This window comes from Myotis nattereri (genome assembly GCF_964212035.1).
Source record: "Myotis nattereri genome assembly, chromosome: 11".
NCBI lineage: Eukaryota > Metazoa > Chordata > Mammalia > Chiroptera > Vespertilionidae > Myotis > Myotis nattereri.
The window spans coordinates 29581850-29599793 of record NC_138086.1 but is presented as its reverse complement, the minus strand read 5'-3'; the positions used below and the strand labels follow the sequence as shown (position 1 = coordinate 29599793).

The 17944-nt window shown below is 45.3% G+C and overlaps 1 protein-coding gene across 1 annotated transcript; it reads right to left on the bottom strand.

Annotated features, from left to right (window-relative positions):
- Positions 1-12685: 12685 nt before the first annotated feature.
- On the bottom strand, positions 12686-16528 carry FMC1 (formation of mitochondrial complex V assembly factor 1 homolog). The gene is made up of 2 exons (XM_081102465.1): positions 16260-16528; positions 12686-12980 (listed from the first exon to the last, which is right to left on the bottom strand). Exons 1-2 carry the CDS (start codon positions 16395-16397, stop codon positions 12777-12779), a joined length of 342 nt encoding a protein of 113 aa, XP_080958591.1. The 5' UTR covers positions 16398-16528; the 3' UTR covers positions 12686-12776.
- Positions 16529-17944: the final 1416 nt, after the last annotated feature.

Here is a 17944-nt window from a genome sequence, read left to right as displayed (position 1 = left end):
GGGTCTCCACCAACCGGCGTCCAACTGTATTTGCTCCGCCCGCCCCGCCCAGGAGGGGTTCCGCCCTAACGGCTCTCGTGCGCGTACACGCCAGTTCTCCCGCCCCTTCCTCCCAGATATCGCGAGACTCCGGTGCTTTCCCCAGACCCTCGGGTGGCGTTCGCCTCAGGCGCCAAATCTCTCGTTCCCGGCTGCAGGTCGGAACCCGGCAGCGCGTCACCTTCGGCTGGCGACCCAGACCCAAATCAAATGTCAGAGGGTTAGCCCGAGTCCAGAGTGAGTGGAGGCCTGGCGGGTCGGTTCGACGGAGGTTAGCAGTCTCAATAGCTCATACGGGCGCCTTCCCGAGGAGTATTTACTATCCATTAACCCCTTTTCGGGGGCCCGCCCGGAATCGTAGACTAAACCCTTTTCTCGCGCTGCCGACCCCCTGCCACAGGCGCCCTGGAGGTTTGACATCTGGGTCGTTTTCCTTCATAGAGACTTTTAAGCACCCTCACCCCCACCCCGAACTGGGATAAGTCAAATTAAGGAAATGCCACCTGAAATGAATACACTAGGAAAAAGGAGATGTAACCCATTTCGGCTCGGTCATTGCTTAACAGCAGGAAGCTGTTCGCCTAAATTAGGAACTATGGAGATGAAGCGGTATTCTGAGAAGAGGTGGTCTTGCAGAGAAATGTTTTCCTGCCTGAGAGGGAAATTGGAAGAATAAGGCCTCTCTTTTTATTGTATCAGCAGCAACGGAAAAGAAAGCCTGTGGGTTCATAGCTTGCCATCACCGTGGGTTGAAAACCGGTGGTGGGACTTGGAGCAATTTATTTCTTAACATCATGTTTAATGGAAATACAGGCTGTCCCCTAAAAATATAGTCTATATACACTAACAGCTGATAATTCACTTAATTTTCACTCCTTTTCAGATTTAACTGGTTTGAAATAATGGGTGAAGCCAGACTAAGCTTTAAACAAAGAAAATGTATCCTAATGTGCCACTGCACTGTTTTTATGGGGGCACATAAAAGATTTGGTACAAAACCACAACAGGAATTGAGGGCACACAAATACTGGAGGGACTCATTCTTGATGTTTGTGATTCCATTGCTTCCTGTTATTGTCAATGTTTAGACCAGAATGGTCATCAGTTTGGAAACACGCACTGACAAAATTAATTCATTTCTGTAATTCTTTTAAATTTAGAAAACGAACTGTATGGTTATAAACACTTACTCTATAATCATTCCAAGTGTGTATACGTTTTTTAGGACACCCTGTAGATACTTCAGAGCACTGTTGTGAGGACTAAATGAGCTAACAGAAAATGACCAGCCCAAAGCCTTGCCCTGATGCTTTAACTTTCTTTTATAAAATAATCCCTTAAAATGAGACATAAGTACTTCTGGATACTTTGAAAAGGAAGTAACGGTAAAATTTGTTGTTTCATTACAATTTCAAATGGAGCTTAAGCTTTATTAGCATGATCAACAAAAAATTAATATGTAATAGCCCTAGCCGGTTTAGCTCAGTGGATAGGGTCGTGGGTTCAATTCCCATCAAGGGCACATTCCTCAGTGGCCTGCTTGGTCCCCAGTCCAGTTGGGCGCATGCGAGAGGCAACCAGTCTCTCTCACATCTATGTGTCTGTTTCTCCCGCTCCCTTCCACTCTCTCTAAAAATCAATGGGAAAATGTCCGTGGGTGAGGATTAACAACAACAACAAAAAATTTAACATGAAATAGCAATCATAGTCCCTGGATCCTTTTAAATGCATACTGGGCCAATAAAAATTTTAGAATCACATTGCCTTCAGTAACTGACAAAATAGTTTTCCCATTCAGTTATTTAGGTAACTCAAAATTCAAACAACTCCAAGTACTAGGACTGTCATCCTTTGAAAACTATTTACAATAAAAAAAAAAGTTCACATTAATATCCTTATACATAATAGGGATGCTATTATATACGTTACTAGAGGCCCGGTGCATGGATCTGTGCGGGGGAGGCGGGGTCCCTTAGCGTGGCCTGTGCCCTCTTGCAATCCTGGACCCCTTGAGGGATGTCGGACTGCTGGTTTCGGCCCAATCCCCGCAGGACAGGCTGGGGATCAGGCAGAAACCAGCAGTCCAACGCCGCCTGCCCCTCCTGCCTGCCACTCACGCTCATCCCAGCCCAGTGAGTCCCAATTGATCAGGAGAGGCTTGCACCTCTGCAGCAGCGGTGAGCCCTGCATCTGGCACCTGTTGGTTGATCAGCACTCCTGCTGTGGGAGTGCACTGACCACCGGGGCCAGCTCCTGTATTGAGCTTCTGCCCCATGGTGGTCAGTACGCATCATAGCGACAGGTCAACCGGTCACTCGGTCACTTAGGCTTTTATATATATAGACATGCTCAGGAGGGAACTAACACTAAAATGTTGAATAATTATGTTAGTGAAGAGATTTTAGTCTTAACTTTGTCTTTCTACTTTTCTGGTTATTTACATCTCTTATGAACATCATCTAGTTTTATTCATTTTTAATATGATATTCCTGTCTTAATTGAAGCATTTAATCATTTATATTCATGTAATTAGTCATATTTTGGGTTTAAAGCTCTTATTTTGTCTAGTTGTCTGAATGTTTTATGTTTAATTTTTCTCTCTTTTCTTGCTTGCCTTTTAGTCATTCCACTGTTTCCTCTTCTGGTAGTTTAGAAGTTTTATTCCGTTTTTATTCTTTTGGGGTTTTTTTTTACTTTTTTATTTTATTGATTTTTCACAGAGAGGAAGGGAGAGAGATAGAGAGAGTTAGAAACATCAATGAGAGAGAAACATCGATCAGCTGCCTCCTGCAGATCCCCCACCGGGGATGTGCCCGCAACCCAGGTACATGCCCTTGACCGGAATCGAACCCGGGACCTCTCAGTCCTCAGGCTGACGCTCTATCCACTGAGCCAAACCGGTTTCGGCACTTTTGGGTTTTTTTTTTTAATACATTTTTTATTTCAGAGAGGAAGGAAGAGGGAGAGATAGAAACATCAATGATGAGAGAGAATCATTGATTGGCTGCCTTCTGCACGCCCCCTACTGGGGATCAAGACCGAAACCTGGGCATGTTCCCTTGATGGGAATCAAACCCAAGACCCTTCAGTCAACAGGCCAACGTTCTATCCACTGAGCCAAACCAGCTAGGGCCGTTTTTATTCTTTTAATGGTTACTCTGGAAGTTATGACAGACATCTTTAATGTATCAATGACTAATTTCATCAATACCTTTCCACAGATAGATAACACAAGGAACCTAGAAAACCAGCTACATTTAACTTGTTATATGCTCTTTAGTTCTATGTTTCTTTTTTTAAAGCCAAGTTTCATATAATTGATGTTTATTTACCACTTTCTTTGCTCTTCATTCCTTCTGGAATCTCTGCCTTTCCATTTGGGATCATTTCCATTTTGTCTGAAGTTTAAACTTCAGGACAGGAATCAGCAATCTATAGTCCACAGGCCAAATCTCGCCTACTATCTATTTTTGTGAATACTTTCATTGGAATACTGCCTGGCTCATTCCTTTGCTATTGTCTGTGGTTTCTTTTGCTCTACAAAGGCAGAGTTGAGTGGTTGTAACAAATACCATGGTCTGCAAGACTAAAATACTTACTATCCGGCTCTTTACAGAAGTTTGCCTACCTTGCTTGTTTGTTTTTGTGCTTGCCTGTGAGAAACTTTACTTTGTCTTTCTTAATTCCAGGTGAATATTTTTATTGGGTATAGGATTCTAGGTTGGAAGTTACTTTCTTTTGGTACATAGATTCTATCTTTCCTGCTGCCTTTTACTTTCCATTCCCCCTAAGAAATCAGCTATCCGTCTGTTAGTCTTTGGAAGATAGTTTGTTGCTCTCCAATTTTGTTCTTTTTGCCTTTGGTTTTCTGCAATTTACTGTGATGTATCTGGGTGTGGATTTATTTTTATTTATTGTGCTTGAAATTCATTGAACTTTTAGAGTCTGTAAACTAATATCCTTTCAGCTGTGTCTGGACTGGTATTAAATCCATCAATTGAATTCTTTGTTTTAATTCTAGAATTGTTATTGGTTTTTAAAATATATTTATTGATTTCAGAGAGAAAGGGAGAGGGAGATAGAAACATCAATGATGAGAGAGAATCATTGATCGGCTGCCTCCTGCACGCCCCCTACTGTTGATTGAGCCCTGACTGGGAATCGAATTGTGACCTCCTGGTTAATAGGGTGATGCTCAACCACTGAGCAACACTGGCTGGGTGTTTATTGGGTTCTTTTCAAATCACTGTTATTTTTTATAGTTTCTTGTCCCTTGATGAAATTCCTAAACTTGGCTGTTCTTTGACCCCAATAAACATAATTATTTTATAATGTGAGTTGCCCATTATAATATCTGAAGTTTTTTGTGTTTCTATTGTCTGTTGTTTCTCCTGGTCTTTACTTATGAAGTCTTGTTCTCTTAAGTGCCTGATTATCTTTGTGTGCTGAATATCTATTTGAAAAGATATGTATGGGAATTATAGTAATATATGTATATAATTTATACATGCTAGAACTAGGTAATTAAAAACTAGAATAGGTAGTCCTGGCTCGTTTTGCTCAGTAGTTAGAGTGTTGACCCATGGACCGACAAGTATCAGGTTTGATTACCGGTCAAGGGCACATACCTCAGTAGGGGCAGAGGCAACCAATCAATGTGTGTCTCTAATGATGTTTCTCTGCCTCTCTTCCACTCTCTCTAGAAATCAATTTGAAAAATATCCTCAGGTGAGGATTTAAAAAAAAAATTAGAATAGGTACAATTAATATTTATTTTTCTAGGCATCTACAGCAGACAACTCTTTATTGTAATTTATAAACTAAATATAGTATATCATTAATGTGTCTATGTAGTAATTTAATATTGTAGTTCTTCTGCCTGGTTGGTGTGGCTCAGTGGTTGAATATCAACTCATGAGCCAAGAGGTCGCTGGATGGAGTCCCAGTCAGGGTGCATGCCAGGTTGTGGGCTCGATCTCCAGTGGGGGCTGGCTGATATGTTTCTATCTCTCAACCCCTCTCCCTTCCTCTAAAATCAATAAAAATTTTAAAGAAATACACTGTAGTTCTTCTGGGGCACCAGTACATACATACTATCAAATTTTATAAACATTGTTCCTGTTAATTTAAATGTAGATTTAAACATTAAATTCTGTGTAAATAAAGTATCTTTTAGCCCTAACCAGTTTGGCTCAGTGGATAGAGCATCGGCCTGTGGACTAAAGGGTCCCAGGTTCGATTCTGGTCAAGGGCATGTACCTTGGTTGCGGACACATCCCCAGTAGAGGGTGTGCAGGTGGCAGCTGATCGATGTTTCTCTCTCTCTCTATCCCTCTCCTTTCCTCTCTGTAAAAAAAAAAAAAAAAAAAAAAAATCAATAAAATATATTTTTTAAAAAAACTTAAAGATTAGCTCACCTTTAGTTCAAAACTACAGATTCTTTCTCTCCCTGACCCCATAATCCTAGTATGGGAACCTTTTATTCTTATCATCAGGTTTGTATTTTTATCCCTAACACTTACGCAGACAAGGGACAAACAAAGTACCAATAACTTAATACCGTATAGCCAGGGACAGGTCTAGTCAAAATGCATAAACATCTGAAGTATATGGAGAAGAGAAATAGCAAGAGCCAAACCTGAACTGAGAGCTAGTCTATTAAGGATATGATTAGGGGAAAGAGCTTTCCATGAATAAGGAGCAGCAAAATCTTGGCTCCTAAAACTGAATTTTAATATGGTTATACTGTCAAATATAAAGAGAGTAGAAATGAGGCTGAAGGGATTTGGCAACGGCCAGATCCTGGAGGCCTTTGATAAAGTTTAACTTTGAAGGATTGTAAGCCAAAGTGGTAATATTAGATCTGTGTATAATGGAATATGGGATTGATTGAGGAGAGCAAGTTAAAGCATTGGTCAGAGAAGAGATAAAAGAAAATGTCTGGACTAGTATAGTAATAGAGATTCAAGAACTCTCAAGAGGTAGAATCTAATTAATGATTACTTAACTGAGGGTGTGAAAGAAAGACAGCAGTCTAGAAGAACTTAGATTTCTGACTTGAGTGACTGAGTGAAAGTGTCCATGAACTGATAAGGAATAGCAGAGAGATTTAGAGGGGAAGAGGGTATGGTTCCAATTTGAATGCATTGAATTTGAGATACCTTTGAGGCATCTATGGTGGTGTCTCCTGGACAGCGGGACATACAGGTCTACAGCTTAGCAGGGGAGCCTGGACTGGAGTTAGCCTGTTGATAATTGAAGCCTTAGAACAGAGGTGTCCACCCAGGGAAAGCAGAGTGTAAGGTAAGAACGTAGGTCTGAACCAAGGAACACCAACATTTTTTTAAAAAATTGATTTCAGAAAGGAAAGAAGAGGGAGAGATAGAAACATCAATGATGAGAGAGAATCATTGATTGGCTGCCTCCTGCAAGCCTCCCACTAGGGATCGAGTCCACAACCTGGGCATGTGCCCTTGACCGGAATCAAACCCGGGGCCCTTCAGTTTGCAGGCCGATGCTCTATCCACTGAGCCAAACCAGCTAGGGCAAGAAAGAATAATTTTTGAGGAATGCAGCATGTTAGAAGCAAGGGGATGATTTAGGAGACTAGTTTAATAGTTCAACTAAAAGATTATCAGTGCAAAAAAAAAAAAGGAGAAAAGATTATCAGTGCTTGAACTAGGACAGAGACAGTGCAGATTGAGGGGGAGAAGGATGTTAGAGCTATTAAAGAAGTGGAAATTGTTGACTGATTGGATGAAGAGAGAGAAGGAATACAGAATGAAGCCCAAGATTTTTAGTTGCTCGGTCAAGTGCATGGTGGAGCCCTTCACCCTGATAGAGAATTCAAGAGGAAGAGCAATTTGACATGAAGATTAGAAGGCAGAAGAAGGAAGGAAGTGTATTCCTTCTCCCTCTCCTTGGTTTTCTTCTCTGAGGCCTATAGTTGAGTGGTGACCATGTTCTTATACCTAAGAGTCACCTCTGTCAGGCCTAGAAGGTAATGCCTAAGTAGGCAAAGTAGGTTTATAGTTGTGAGTACATAAAACAGAGTTTATTTTTGTGTTACTTATTATTCACCCACTTCTGCCAACCCCATAATAGTGCCACATTGTTGTTAGCCCATCCTGTTGACCTTAATTCAGGCCATCCTATCTAATAAAAGAGAAAGATGGTAATTAGCATACGTCTGCTACCCTTCCCATTGGCTACTCAACGAGATATGCAAATTAACTCCCAGCCAAGATGGCGGCCGGCAGCCAGGCAGCTTAAACTGAACATGAGGTTTGCTTGCTTCAGTGACGGAGGAAACCAACGTTTCCCGCCTGCCTTGCCGGCCTCTGAGCTTGCAGTTTGAAACGTTACAAATATAGAAGCTAAATAAAACCCCAGAAACCCGCTTTCAGCCCGCTGGGATCTCAGAGCTAGAGTTGATACAGTGTTTCGATTATAGAACCGAAACAAACCAGATACCTGCTTTCAGCAGCAGAGGCCTCAGAGCTGGAACCAGAGCTAAAGCTGGCCCAGAATTTAAAAAGAAAAAAAAAGAAAAAAGGAGCAGTTGGGAGCTTCAGTCACCCACCAGCCTGAAAACAGCCCTCAGCCCCTCACCCAGACTGGCCAGGCACCCCAGTGGGACCCCCACCCTGAAGGGTGTGTGAGCAGCTGCAAACAGCCATCATCCCCTCACCCAGGCTGGCCAGGCACCCCAGTGGGGACCCCCACCCTGAATGGTGTGTGACCAGCTGCAAACAGCCATCATTCCCTCACCCAGGCTGGCCAGGCACCCCAGTGGGGACCCCCACCCTGATCCAGGACACCCTTCAGGGCAAACCAGCCGGCCCCCGCCCGTGCACCAGGCCTCTATCCTATATAGTAAAAGGGTAATATGCCTCCCAGCACCGGGATCAGCAGAGCTGAGAGGCCTCCCGGCACCGGGATCAGTGTGACACGGGGCAGCACCCAAACCCCCTGATCTCCCTGCGGCTCTGTGTGTGACGGGGCAGGGCCACAACCTCCCTATCTGCCCTGCTCTGTTCATGACAGGGGAAGGCGCCCCAACTCCCTGATTGGCCCTGCTCTGTGTGTGACAGGGTGCAGCACCCCAACCCCCCCTCCACGGGCCCTGCTCTGTGTGTGACAGGGTGCGGCACCCCAACCCCCCCTCCACAGGCCCTGCTCTTGTGTGTGACAGGGTAGAGCCATAACCTCCCCATCGGCCCTGCCCTGAGTGTGACAGTGGCGGCACCCCAACCCCTTGATCGGCCCTGCTCTGTGGGTGATAGAGGGTGGCACCCCAACCCCCTGATCAGCCCTGCTCTGTGCATGACAGGATACAGAGCCCCAACCCCCCTGATGGGCCCTGCTCTGTGCGTGACAGGGGGCAGTGCCCCAACCCCCTGATTGGCCCTGCTCTGTGCATGACAGGGGGTGGCGCCGCAACCTCCCCATCGACCCTGCCTTGAGTGTGACAGGGGGCGGTGCCCCAACCCCCCAATCGGCCCTACCCTGAGCATGACTGAGGGTGGCATCACAACTTCCCAATCTGCCCTGCTCTGTGCATGATGGGGCGGCGCCCCAACTCCCCAATCGGCCCTGCTCTGAGCCCGACCAGGGGCTGCACCTAGGGATTGGGCCTGCCCTCTGCCACGTGGGAGCAGGCCTAAGCCAGCAGGTCGTTATCTCCCGAGGGGTCCCAGACTGCGAGAGGGGACAGGCCGGGCTGAGGGACCCCCCCCCAAGTGCACAAATTTTTGTGCACCGGGCCTCTAGTGTCTTTATAAATCTCATTAACTTTACTCAGTAACCCTATTTGGGTGTGCCATCTCTTTCCTACCTGGATATTAACATTTGATATTTGTATATTTTTAATAACTATGTACATATAATTGTATGCTTGTATATGCATAAGAAGTATCTGGAAAGATGCACACCAAACTGTAATAGTTAGCACCTGGGAATAGGAAAAGGAAAGGACAAAGGAATAGGGCTTTTATGTTAATACCATCTGAATTCCTTAATAATAGGCTTGTATTACTTTAAAATAAAAATACTAATAGTTTTAAAAGTAAATTCATAACATCAATCAGCCTAGTGTAAGAAGTTCAGTAAAGATGAAATCTCCCTAAGAAACACTTGGACGGGGATTAAAAATGGTGGCAGAGTAGGAGGATGCTGCAGGGACATGCTCCCAGGAACAAGCTGGAATTACAACTGAAATATGGAAAGGCTTCCTGAATAACCAATGGGAAACTCAGGGGAGAACCCTGATACACAAGGACCAAAGGTGGAGACTGCATAGAGACTGATAGGAGGGGCAGAGGCGCGAAAGGGCTGGCCAGGCTCCCACAGATGTCAACTGAAGTCCCAGAGAGCTATCTCAGCTGTGTGTGTGTGTGTGGGGGGGGGGGGGGGTTGCCACTGAGAACTCTGGGATGTAATCCTGAAGCTGGGCTCCCCAGCAGAGACCACCAAACTGAGGAGGGTACCCACATAACATGTAGCTGTGAAAAGCAGTGGGGTGCTGTTTGCCAGGGAGTGGCAGCTGAAAGTTCAGGCACCCTCTTAAAGGGCGAACACACAAAATTCCCTGTGGAGCCACCCACCTTGTATTCTGGCAGAGCGAGGGTGAAGTGGACTGGAGCTGTGAGAGCAGAACCCATGACTGGAGACTCAGGGTATAGAACTCAGAAGGTAGACACCCCAAGTTTCCTGGGCTGAGTCATTCCCTCACACAGTGGAGGGCATCTTTCTCACATAGACATCGGCATTGCCTGGGGGGAAAACAGTCGATACATCCTATTGGAAAACACTTTGACCTGAGACCACTTAAGAGATTAAAAGTAACAATTAGCCTCCAGGCAGAAGCAACTGCCCACCCTGTTGAAAAAACTCTCACCACACCTGAGGACATTTGCTTGGGGGCAATTCAAGTCTGGAATCCTACTGTAGTCTGTAGCAGAGGTGGTCTATGGAGGCTTTAAGTCTTTGCCTGATACAATTAGTCAGAAACAGCTTTTTTTTTTTTTTTTAAGATTTTTTTAAAGATGTTTTATTGATTTTTTTACAGAGAGGAAGGGAGAGGGATAGAGAGTCAGAAACATCGATGAGAGAGAAACATCGATCAGCTGCCTCCTGCACATCTCCCACTGGGGATGTGCCCGCAACCCAGGTACATGCCCTTGACCGGAATCGAACCCGGGACCCTTCAGTCCACAGGCCGACGCTCTATCCACCGAGCCAAACCGGTTTCGGCCAGAAACAGCTTTTAACACAGTCCTGCACTAGAGATTGGGAGGTATAGAGGATTTACCTAAAACATAGTCACAAACCCAGACAACCAAAATGAGGAAACAAAGAAAAAACCACCAAATGAAAGAACTAATGAATTCTCCTGAAGAGATAAATGAAGCAGGGATAAGAAATTTATCTGAAACTGCCGAAACCGGTTTGGCTCAGTGGATAGAGCGTCGGCCTGCGGACTGAAAGGTCCCAGGTTCGATTCCGGTCAAGGGCATGTACCTGGGTTGCGGGCACATCCCTGGTGGGGGATGTGCAGGAGGCGGCTGGTCGATGTTTCTCTCTCCTCGATGTTTCTGACTCTCTCTCTCCCTTCCTCTCTGTAAAAAATCAATAAAATATATTAAAAAAAAAATTTATCTGAAACAGAGTTCAGAGTAATGATGTTAAAAATGCTCAACAGTTATGAAAAAAGATATAGTAACTATGAAAAAAGAACAGTCTGAGATAAAGAATGACATAACACAAAGAACACATTGGAAGGAATACACAGCAGATTAGGGGAAGCTGAGGATTGAATCAGTGAATTAGAAGACAGAGTTGAAAATATCACTCAATTAGAGAACCAAAAAGAAAAAACAATTAAAAAATAGGACGACAGCTTAAGGGAGCTGTGGGACAATGTGAAACGTAACAGTATTAGAATAGTAGGTGTGCCAGAAGAGGCAGAAATAAAGAAAGGAATAGAGGTGTTTGAAAAAATAATGGTAGGAAACTTCCCTAATCTGGTAAAGGAAAAAGTCACACAGTGCAGGAGGCACAGAGAACCCCAAACAAGAACAACCCAAACAGCCTTACACCCAGACACATCATAATTAAAATGCCAAAAATTAAAGACAAAGAGAGAATCTTAAAGGCAGCAAGAGAAAACTGTTACATACAAAGGAGTTCCCATAAGGCTGACACCTGATTTCTCATCAGAAACTCTACAGGTCAGAAGGGAATGGCATGAAGTACTCAAGGTAATGGAAAGCAAGGATCTGAGACCGGGATGACTATATCCAGCAAGACTATCATTCAAAATAGACAGTCAAATAAAGAACTTCCCAGCCGAAACCGGTTTGGCTCAGTGGATAGAGCGTCAGCCTGCGGACTGAGAGGTCCCGGGTTCGATTCCGGTCAAGGGCATGTACCTGGGTTGTGGGCACATCCCCGGTGGGGGGGTGTGCAAGAGGCAGCTGATGTTTCTCTCTCATCGATGTTTCTAACTCTCTCTATCTCTCTCCCTTCCTCTCTGTGAAAAATCAATAAAATATAAATAAAATATATATATATAAAAAAAAGAGAGATGTTTCTAACTCTATCTCTCTCCCTTCCTCTCTGTGAAAAATCAATAAAATATATTTAAAAAAAAATTAAAAAAAAAAGAACTTCCCAGACAAAAAAATGCTAAAGGAGTTCATCACCACCAAGCCAGCATTATAAGAAATGCTAAAGGGAATGCTGTAAAAGATTGCTGAGGAGAAACAGAGAGAAACCTAGCCATACAGAATTAAAATGGATATAAATAAGTACCTCTCAATAACAACCCTACATGTAAATGGATTAAATGCTCCAATCAGAAGCTTTTGGGTAGCTGAATGGATAAAAAAAAAAAATGACCCAACTATATGCTGTCTACAAGAGACCCACCTCAAAACAAAAGACACACACAAGATGAAAGTGAAGAGATGGGAAAAAATTTTCCATGCAAATGGAAAAGAAAAAAAGCTGGAGTAGCAATACTTATATCCGACAAAATAGACTTTAAAAGAAATCATGCTAAGCAAAATAAGCAAGTTGGAGAAAAATATCATATAATCTCACTCAGGTGTGGAATACAATGAACAACATAAACTGATGAACAAAATTAGAACCAGAGTCATAGAAGCATGGAACAGACTGTACAATCTATGAGGGAAGGCGGGGTGATGGGGTAAGAGATCAACCAAAGGACTTGCATGCATACATATGAGCAAAACCAATGGACACAGACAATAGTGGGGGTGAGGGCTTGTGCTTGGGGGAGGTGGAGGTGGGGGAGAGGTCAATGAAGGAAAAAAAGAGACTCATGTAATACTTTAAACAATAAAGAATTAAAAAAAATATATAGAGCCAGAGGGGAAGGGGGGGAAATATTCTAGAAGTAATCCTGTTATTTGCATATTTTTAATATTTCCTACAACTTTTGTGATACCATACTATGTTAGTACAGTGTTGGTAATATTATTAAACTTAAAATCCTTTTATTCTTGAAATATTAATGTTTATTGCATGTAACATCATTATATTTAAGATCGTTTTTCTTGAAATAAAAAAAGACTTAAAAAAAGGAACACTTGGACAACAAAATTACAGAGGAAAACACTAAACTTTAAATAAAATTTAATGATAAATACATATCGATAGAAATAATTAAATTCTTGTATGAAGGCAGCATCCAAGGAATCTCTTCATTTTCATGGCTCCCAGCCCTTCCCTCCGGGCTGATGGGGCAACTTGAGACCCACTAAGCCAGCTGCCTCCTCCACTGAGCGCTCACCCTTCCCATGAAATTCCTGATGAAGGGCCACGTGTTCCCGGGTGCTACGGAGCAGGCAGAGATAGGTGGCGGCTTGGAAATGGAGCTCATGTTGGGCTCTGCACAGCTTCTCACTGGTGACCTAGAGAAGCAGCAAAGTCAGACACTTTACCAACAGCCAGCTAAAGGCCAAAGAGGAAGATATAATCAACATTCTCTAGAATGAAGGAAAATTGCAGAGAAACCTGTATTTGTGTAAACTTAATAGATATATAGAGGAACTGTGTAATTGTGATGATTAGGAAAGCTGACCTCCAGTTCACTGACAAGTTTTACACCAGGTGGCTCAGTTGGTTAGAGCAACGTCCCAATAGGCCAACGTGTCGGGTTCCATGCCGTCAGGGCATATACAAGAAGCAAGCAATGACTGCATAAGTGGAAAAACAAACTGATTTCTGTCTCTTTCTAAAATCGACAAATAAAACTTTTTTTTAAAGGTGGGGAGAAAAAAAGAGTTTTACAAAGTTTCACTGGGATGTTTCATTGAGTGATTGCACATTTTAGAAGAAAGTCATTTAGTTTCAATTCTCTCATTTTACAAATAAGAAAACTAAAGCCCAGAGAGGCTGGGTGGTTGGTTAATGGCAGAGGTGGGTAATTATAATCAGGTCATGATCATTAATATCACTTCAGAAATATAATGTAGAACTTTCTCCCCTTCAAACCAATGAAGGGCTGCTTCTTATGACTGTGGACTTTGGTTAATGTGGAATATGCCTTTCATTTCAATGAAAACTTAAAACTTATTTTGTCTGTAAAGTAACAGCTTTGTCTTCAATAGTAACAAAATGGTTTTGCATATAAAATATGCACATATTCATATTACTTGTACTCACTCTCACAATTTACTTATCCACCTGAAAAATCTGGATTTTGATAACCTTAAGAAGCTGGAGACTTCATAGCCATTCTGAAGTTCTCTAAACTCTGTTTCTTCTTCATCATAATTTCCAGCTGAAGGAAATTATTTCACTGTTCTTTATTTGACTAGTTTTGAGGTTGTGAGAAAGGGGCAGGAAGGTAGAGATGGAGATGTGTGCATAGCCTCAAATGACTTAAGGAGCCCTGTCCAATGTCCGTTAATCTCTGGCACCACTGCCTACAGAATCCCCTTAAACTTTTATTTAAATACCTAGGGTTGGAATCTGAAAACTAGAGTGTGGCTTAAGATCTGCAGATCACATATGGGAAAATGCCACTCATAAGCTGCTCAAAAAGGCAAAATTCATCTGCTTCAATAAACTTAATTTTTTTTTTTTTTTTTAGAGTGGGAAGGAGAAACATCAATGTGAAAGAGAGAGATTGATCAGTTGCCTCCCATATCTGCCATGACTGGGGATTGAACCCTCAACCTAGGTATGTGTCCTGGCTGGGAATCAAACCCGAGACCTTCCGGTGCACCGGCTGACACTCCAACCAACTGAGCCACACTGGCCAGGGCAAGCAATTAAAAAATTTTTTTTTATAATTAAAAATTTGAGATTAATATCATGTCAAACATCAACAAATGGTAATACCCACGTGTATAAACCTAAATTGATAGGATTTGAAACAAGAATTCTGTTAGTATAGGACAGTGGTTCTCAACCTTCCTAATGCCGAGATCCTTTAATACAGTTCCTCATGTTGTGGTGTCCCCCAACCATAAAATTATTTTCGTTGCTACTTCATAACTAATTTTGCTACTGTTAGGAATCATAATGTAAATATCTGATATGCAGGATGTATTTTCATTGTTACAAATTGGACATAATTAAAGCATAGTGATTAATCACAAAAACAATATGTAATTATGTGTTTTCCGATGGCCTTAGGTGACCCCTGTGAAAGGGTCCTTCGACCCCCCAAAGGGGTCGCGACCCACAGGTTGAGAACCGCTGGTATAGGACAAGAGAATACTGACCTTGATTTAGGCCTTAATCGTAAGGAGTGTGAAGACACGGGTCAATCAAAATGTAACAGTATGCCTTGCCAGTGTGTTTCAGTGGACAGTGTTGGCCCTGGTAGAGGTTTCCGAGTTCGATTCCCAGGGAAGGGCATGTACCTGGGCTGCAGGTTCAATCATAAGGAGGCAACTGGTTAATGTATCTCTCTCAAACTGATCATTCGCTCTCTCCAACGCCCTGGCTCCCATCCTTCCACTCCTTTTAAAAGTCAATCCTCAGGTGAGGGTTAAAAAAAAAAAGAATATAACTGTAAATGAATCATGAGAGAGACCAAAAGAGCCCGGCCGGCGTGGGTCAGTGGTTGAGCGTGGACCTATGAGCCAGGAGGTCAGAGCACATGCCGGGTGAGGGGTTGCAGGCTCCATCACAGTGGGTGCAGGAGGCAGCAGATCAGTGATCCTCTTGTCGGTTCCTAATATTATGACCTTTGAACAATTAGCTAAATGTTAGTTCTGACATTTTGCATTCTAACTTCCATGGCTCAGAAATTCAATATTTAGGTTAATGATCTCCAGTTTCCCACATTATTCAAAGGACGGCAAGCTTCCTTCCACAGAGCCAAACTGACGCTCGGATTTATTATTTCTGAGATAGGCTGCAATCTCTCCCCAAGCCAGACCCTGACTTCAAAGGCGTTCATTAATGGACTCTCGTTTGGGAAGTAGGGAACCTACATTTTAGTTCTCATACGTGTCCTTGGGAGGGTCACTGTCCCCGAGTCTCAGCTGCCCCATTTGAAAAATGAAACTATCTTTCATCGCTCTTGCCCAAGGGTGATATGGAGTGTGGATTTCACAAAGCGATTTCTCAAGTATGTTTCCCCGTATGTTTCCCCATATGTTCCTATTTATCAGCTACGGAAGGACATGTATCTGGACATACATGGCGCTCATGTCATGACTGACAGTGCAACCTCATTACAAGTTCCTGGTTCCGTCCTGCGAGGCGCCACCTGTTCGGTGCAGGGGATGCAACGTCAGGTAAACAGTTCCCGATCCTCAGGAAGCTCCCAATACTTCATGTCCTATTACAGTTTCTCTTTCTGCCTCATAACTTGCTTCTGAGAATCGCTTCACCGGGGAAAGGGCAGGAAATGAAGAGATGCGGCGGCGGCGGCCCCCACCCGCCCCAGGGCGTCCACCTCTGCTCTTTCCCTCCGACTCTCTCCTTCATTCCGCAAAGGGCGGCCAGTGGAACCCGCGGGGCCGGCTCCACCCGGTGACTGCGCCCCCGCGGTCCGGGCCAGGCTCGGGGCTGAGGCCGTGGACCCGAGCCTAGACGGGTGGAGCGGGGCCTTTTGGGCCGGAACCGGCGCTGGGTGGAGGGTCGGCCTCAGAAAGGCGGGCGCTCAGGCCCGGCGCTCCCTCCCACCCCGGGGAAGGGACGCTGGAGCACGCGGACACGGGCCTCCGTACCCGATGTGCTCGGAAAGCCTTCACGAGGTAGCGATAGGCTTCGGTGTCGCGATAGGGTCGGCCGGTGCCGGCGCTCATGTAGCGCAACTCCCGCAGAAGGCCTCGCAGGGTGCGCGCCGGCGGCCCGAGCGCCGCCATGTTCCCGTCCTCGGAGCCCGGTGCCCCACGACCCCTTCACCCCCAGCCCCGCCGCCGAATGGTACGGTCGAACCCAGCCTGCTCCTCTCCTCGACGGCTCAGCAGTGGAAGGGCTCACTTCCCTCTGCGGAGCCTCACGAGTCGAACGCCGAGCGCGCCCTGAGGCGTTAAGGGGAAAGCAGCGGAAAGCCGAGCCGCGGCCGGGCCGGGCCGGGCAGAAGGAAGGCCCTCCGGACTGCGCCATTGGAGATGCCAATTCGCTTAACCGACCTTTCCAGCCTCGAGAGAGAGAGCCTGGCGCGAATGGGTGTTGATTTGAAACAGAACACGCAGAGAAGACATTATTTCTAGCGGGGACAACAAAATTCAACGTGTTGACTTCCCAAAATCAGAGGCGGAAAATGGAGTATGCTGACTCTCGTAAACTGTAACCTAACACCTAGGGGAACCACACATACATGGCTTATTTATAAAAAGTAAAATTAAGTTAGCGTATTTCACTACAGATGCTTAAGGAAAACAAAAAAAAGCCTCACCACCCCAGATGGGACTCGAACCCACAATCCCTGGCTTAGGAGGCCAATGCCTTATCCATTAGGCCACTGGGGCTTCTGTGAACGATGGCCTGAAACAACGTATTCAATTTTTTTTCCTTTCGTACGTCATCCTCCCTGATGTTCCTTTTGAGCCTATCCTGGGAGACCGCATCTAGCATCACTATGAGGGCCGAGGCATGCCGGGAGTTGTAGTTAAGAGAACAAAAGGCTGCGTTACAGCTCCAAAGGCTTTACCCTCCAAACGGCAACGTCGCGCCCAGCGGAGACCGGGCGCGCGCACGGCCGGGCAGACGCGTTTCCCGCGGGGTGGTCCCCGCGCCTGCGCAGAAGCAGACTTGCGACGTTGCGGAGCCGGGCGCGCAGGACACACTGGCCGAGTCTCCGTGAATCGCCCTTTTAGCCTCTGCTCCGTGGGGTCCGTACCGGAAACAGCCGGCCCCTTCCGGTTCCAAGGCTTCCCAGACTGACTTTGCGTCTAGCCGACCGTTAGGTGGCGCGAGCCGCGGTCACTGTCTGTTTCCGGGTGAAGGGCTGAGGCCATTTCCGCAGGGCCCGTGGCGGCTTGGGATGTGTGCCTGGTCTTCCGGTTTGGCGGTTCCGGGATAGACATGGGAGGGCGGGAGCGTTAGGATGTGTTACCTAGAAAGGGCCGGGAGCGAGTTCATTTTCCTGGGTCTGTTGCTCACTGTGTAACTCGGACAAGCCGCTTCTCTGGGACACGGCGGTCGCTAGCCCTTGGCCACAATCCAGCGGCTCCGCGCGGCCTCTGCGTGTCCCGACTCCGGGACCGGCCTGAACCGAGCCTTGTTCAGCTTCATCGCTCACGGCTCCCTCTCACCCTCCGCCCAGGTGTCTGGACTGATGGTTTTCTTCCCCACCGTGTTACTCTTTCTGCCTGAAACTTAGCTGCCGTATTAATCTCCTGTTTACCTTGCGGGCCTCAAGTTTCTTAGGGAAGCTTAGGCCAGGCCCTCGCAGGCAATGTGGCGA

Coding starts and splice junctions, on each gene's coding strand:
- FMC1 (XM_081102465.1), bottom strand. CDS start 16,397: ATGGCGGCGCTCGGGCCGCCGGCGCGCACCCTGCGAGGCCTTCTGCGG. Junction 12,981..16,259: donor AGGCTTTCCGAGCACATCGG/GTACGGAGGCCC, acceptor CTGCTTCTCTAG/GTCACCAGTGAGAAGCTGTG.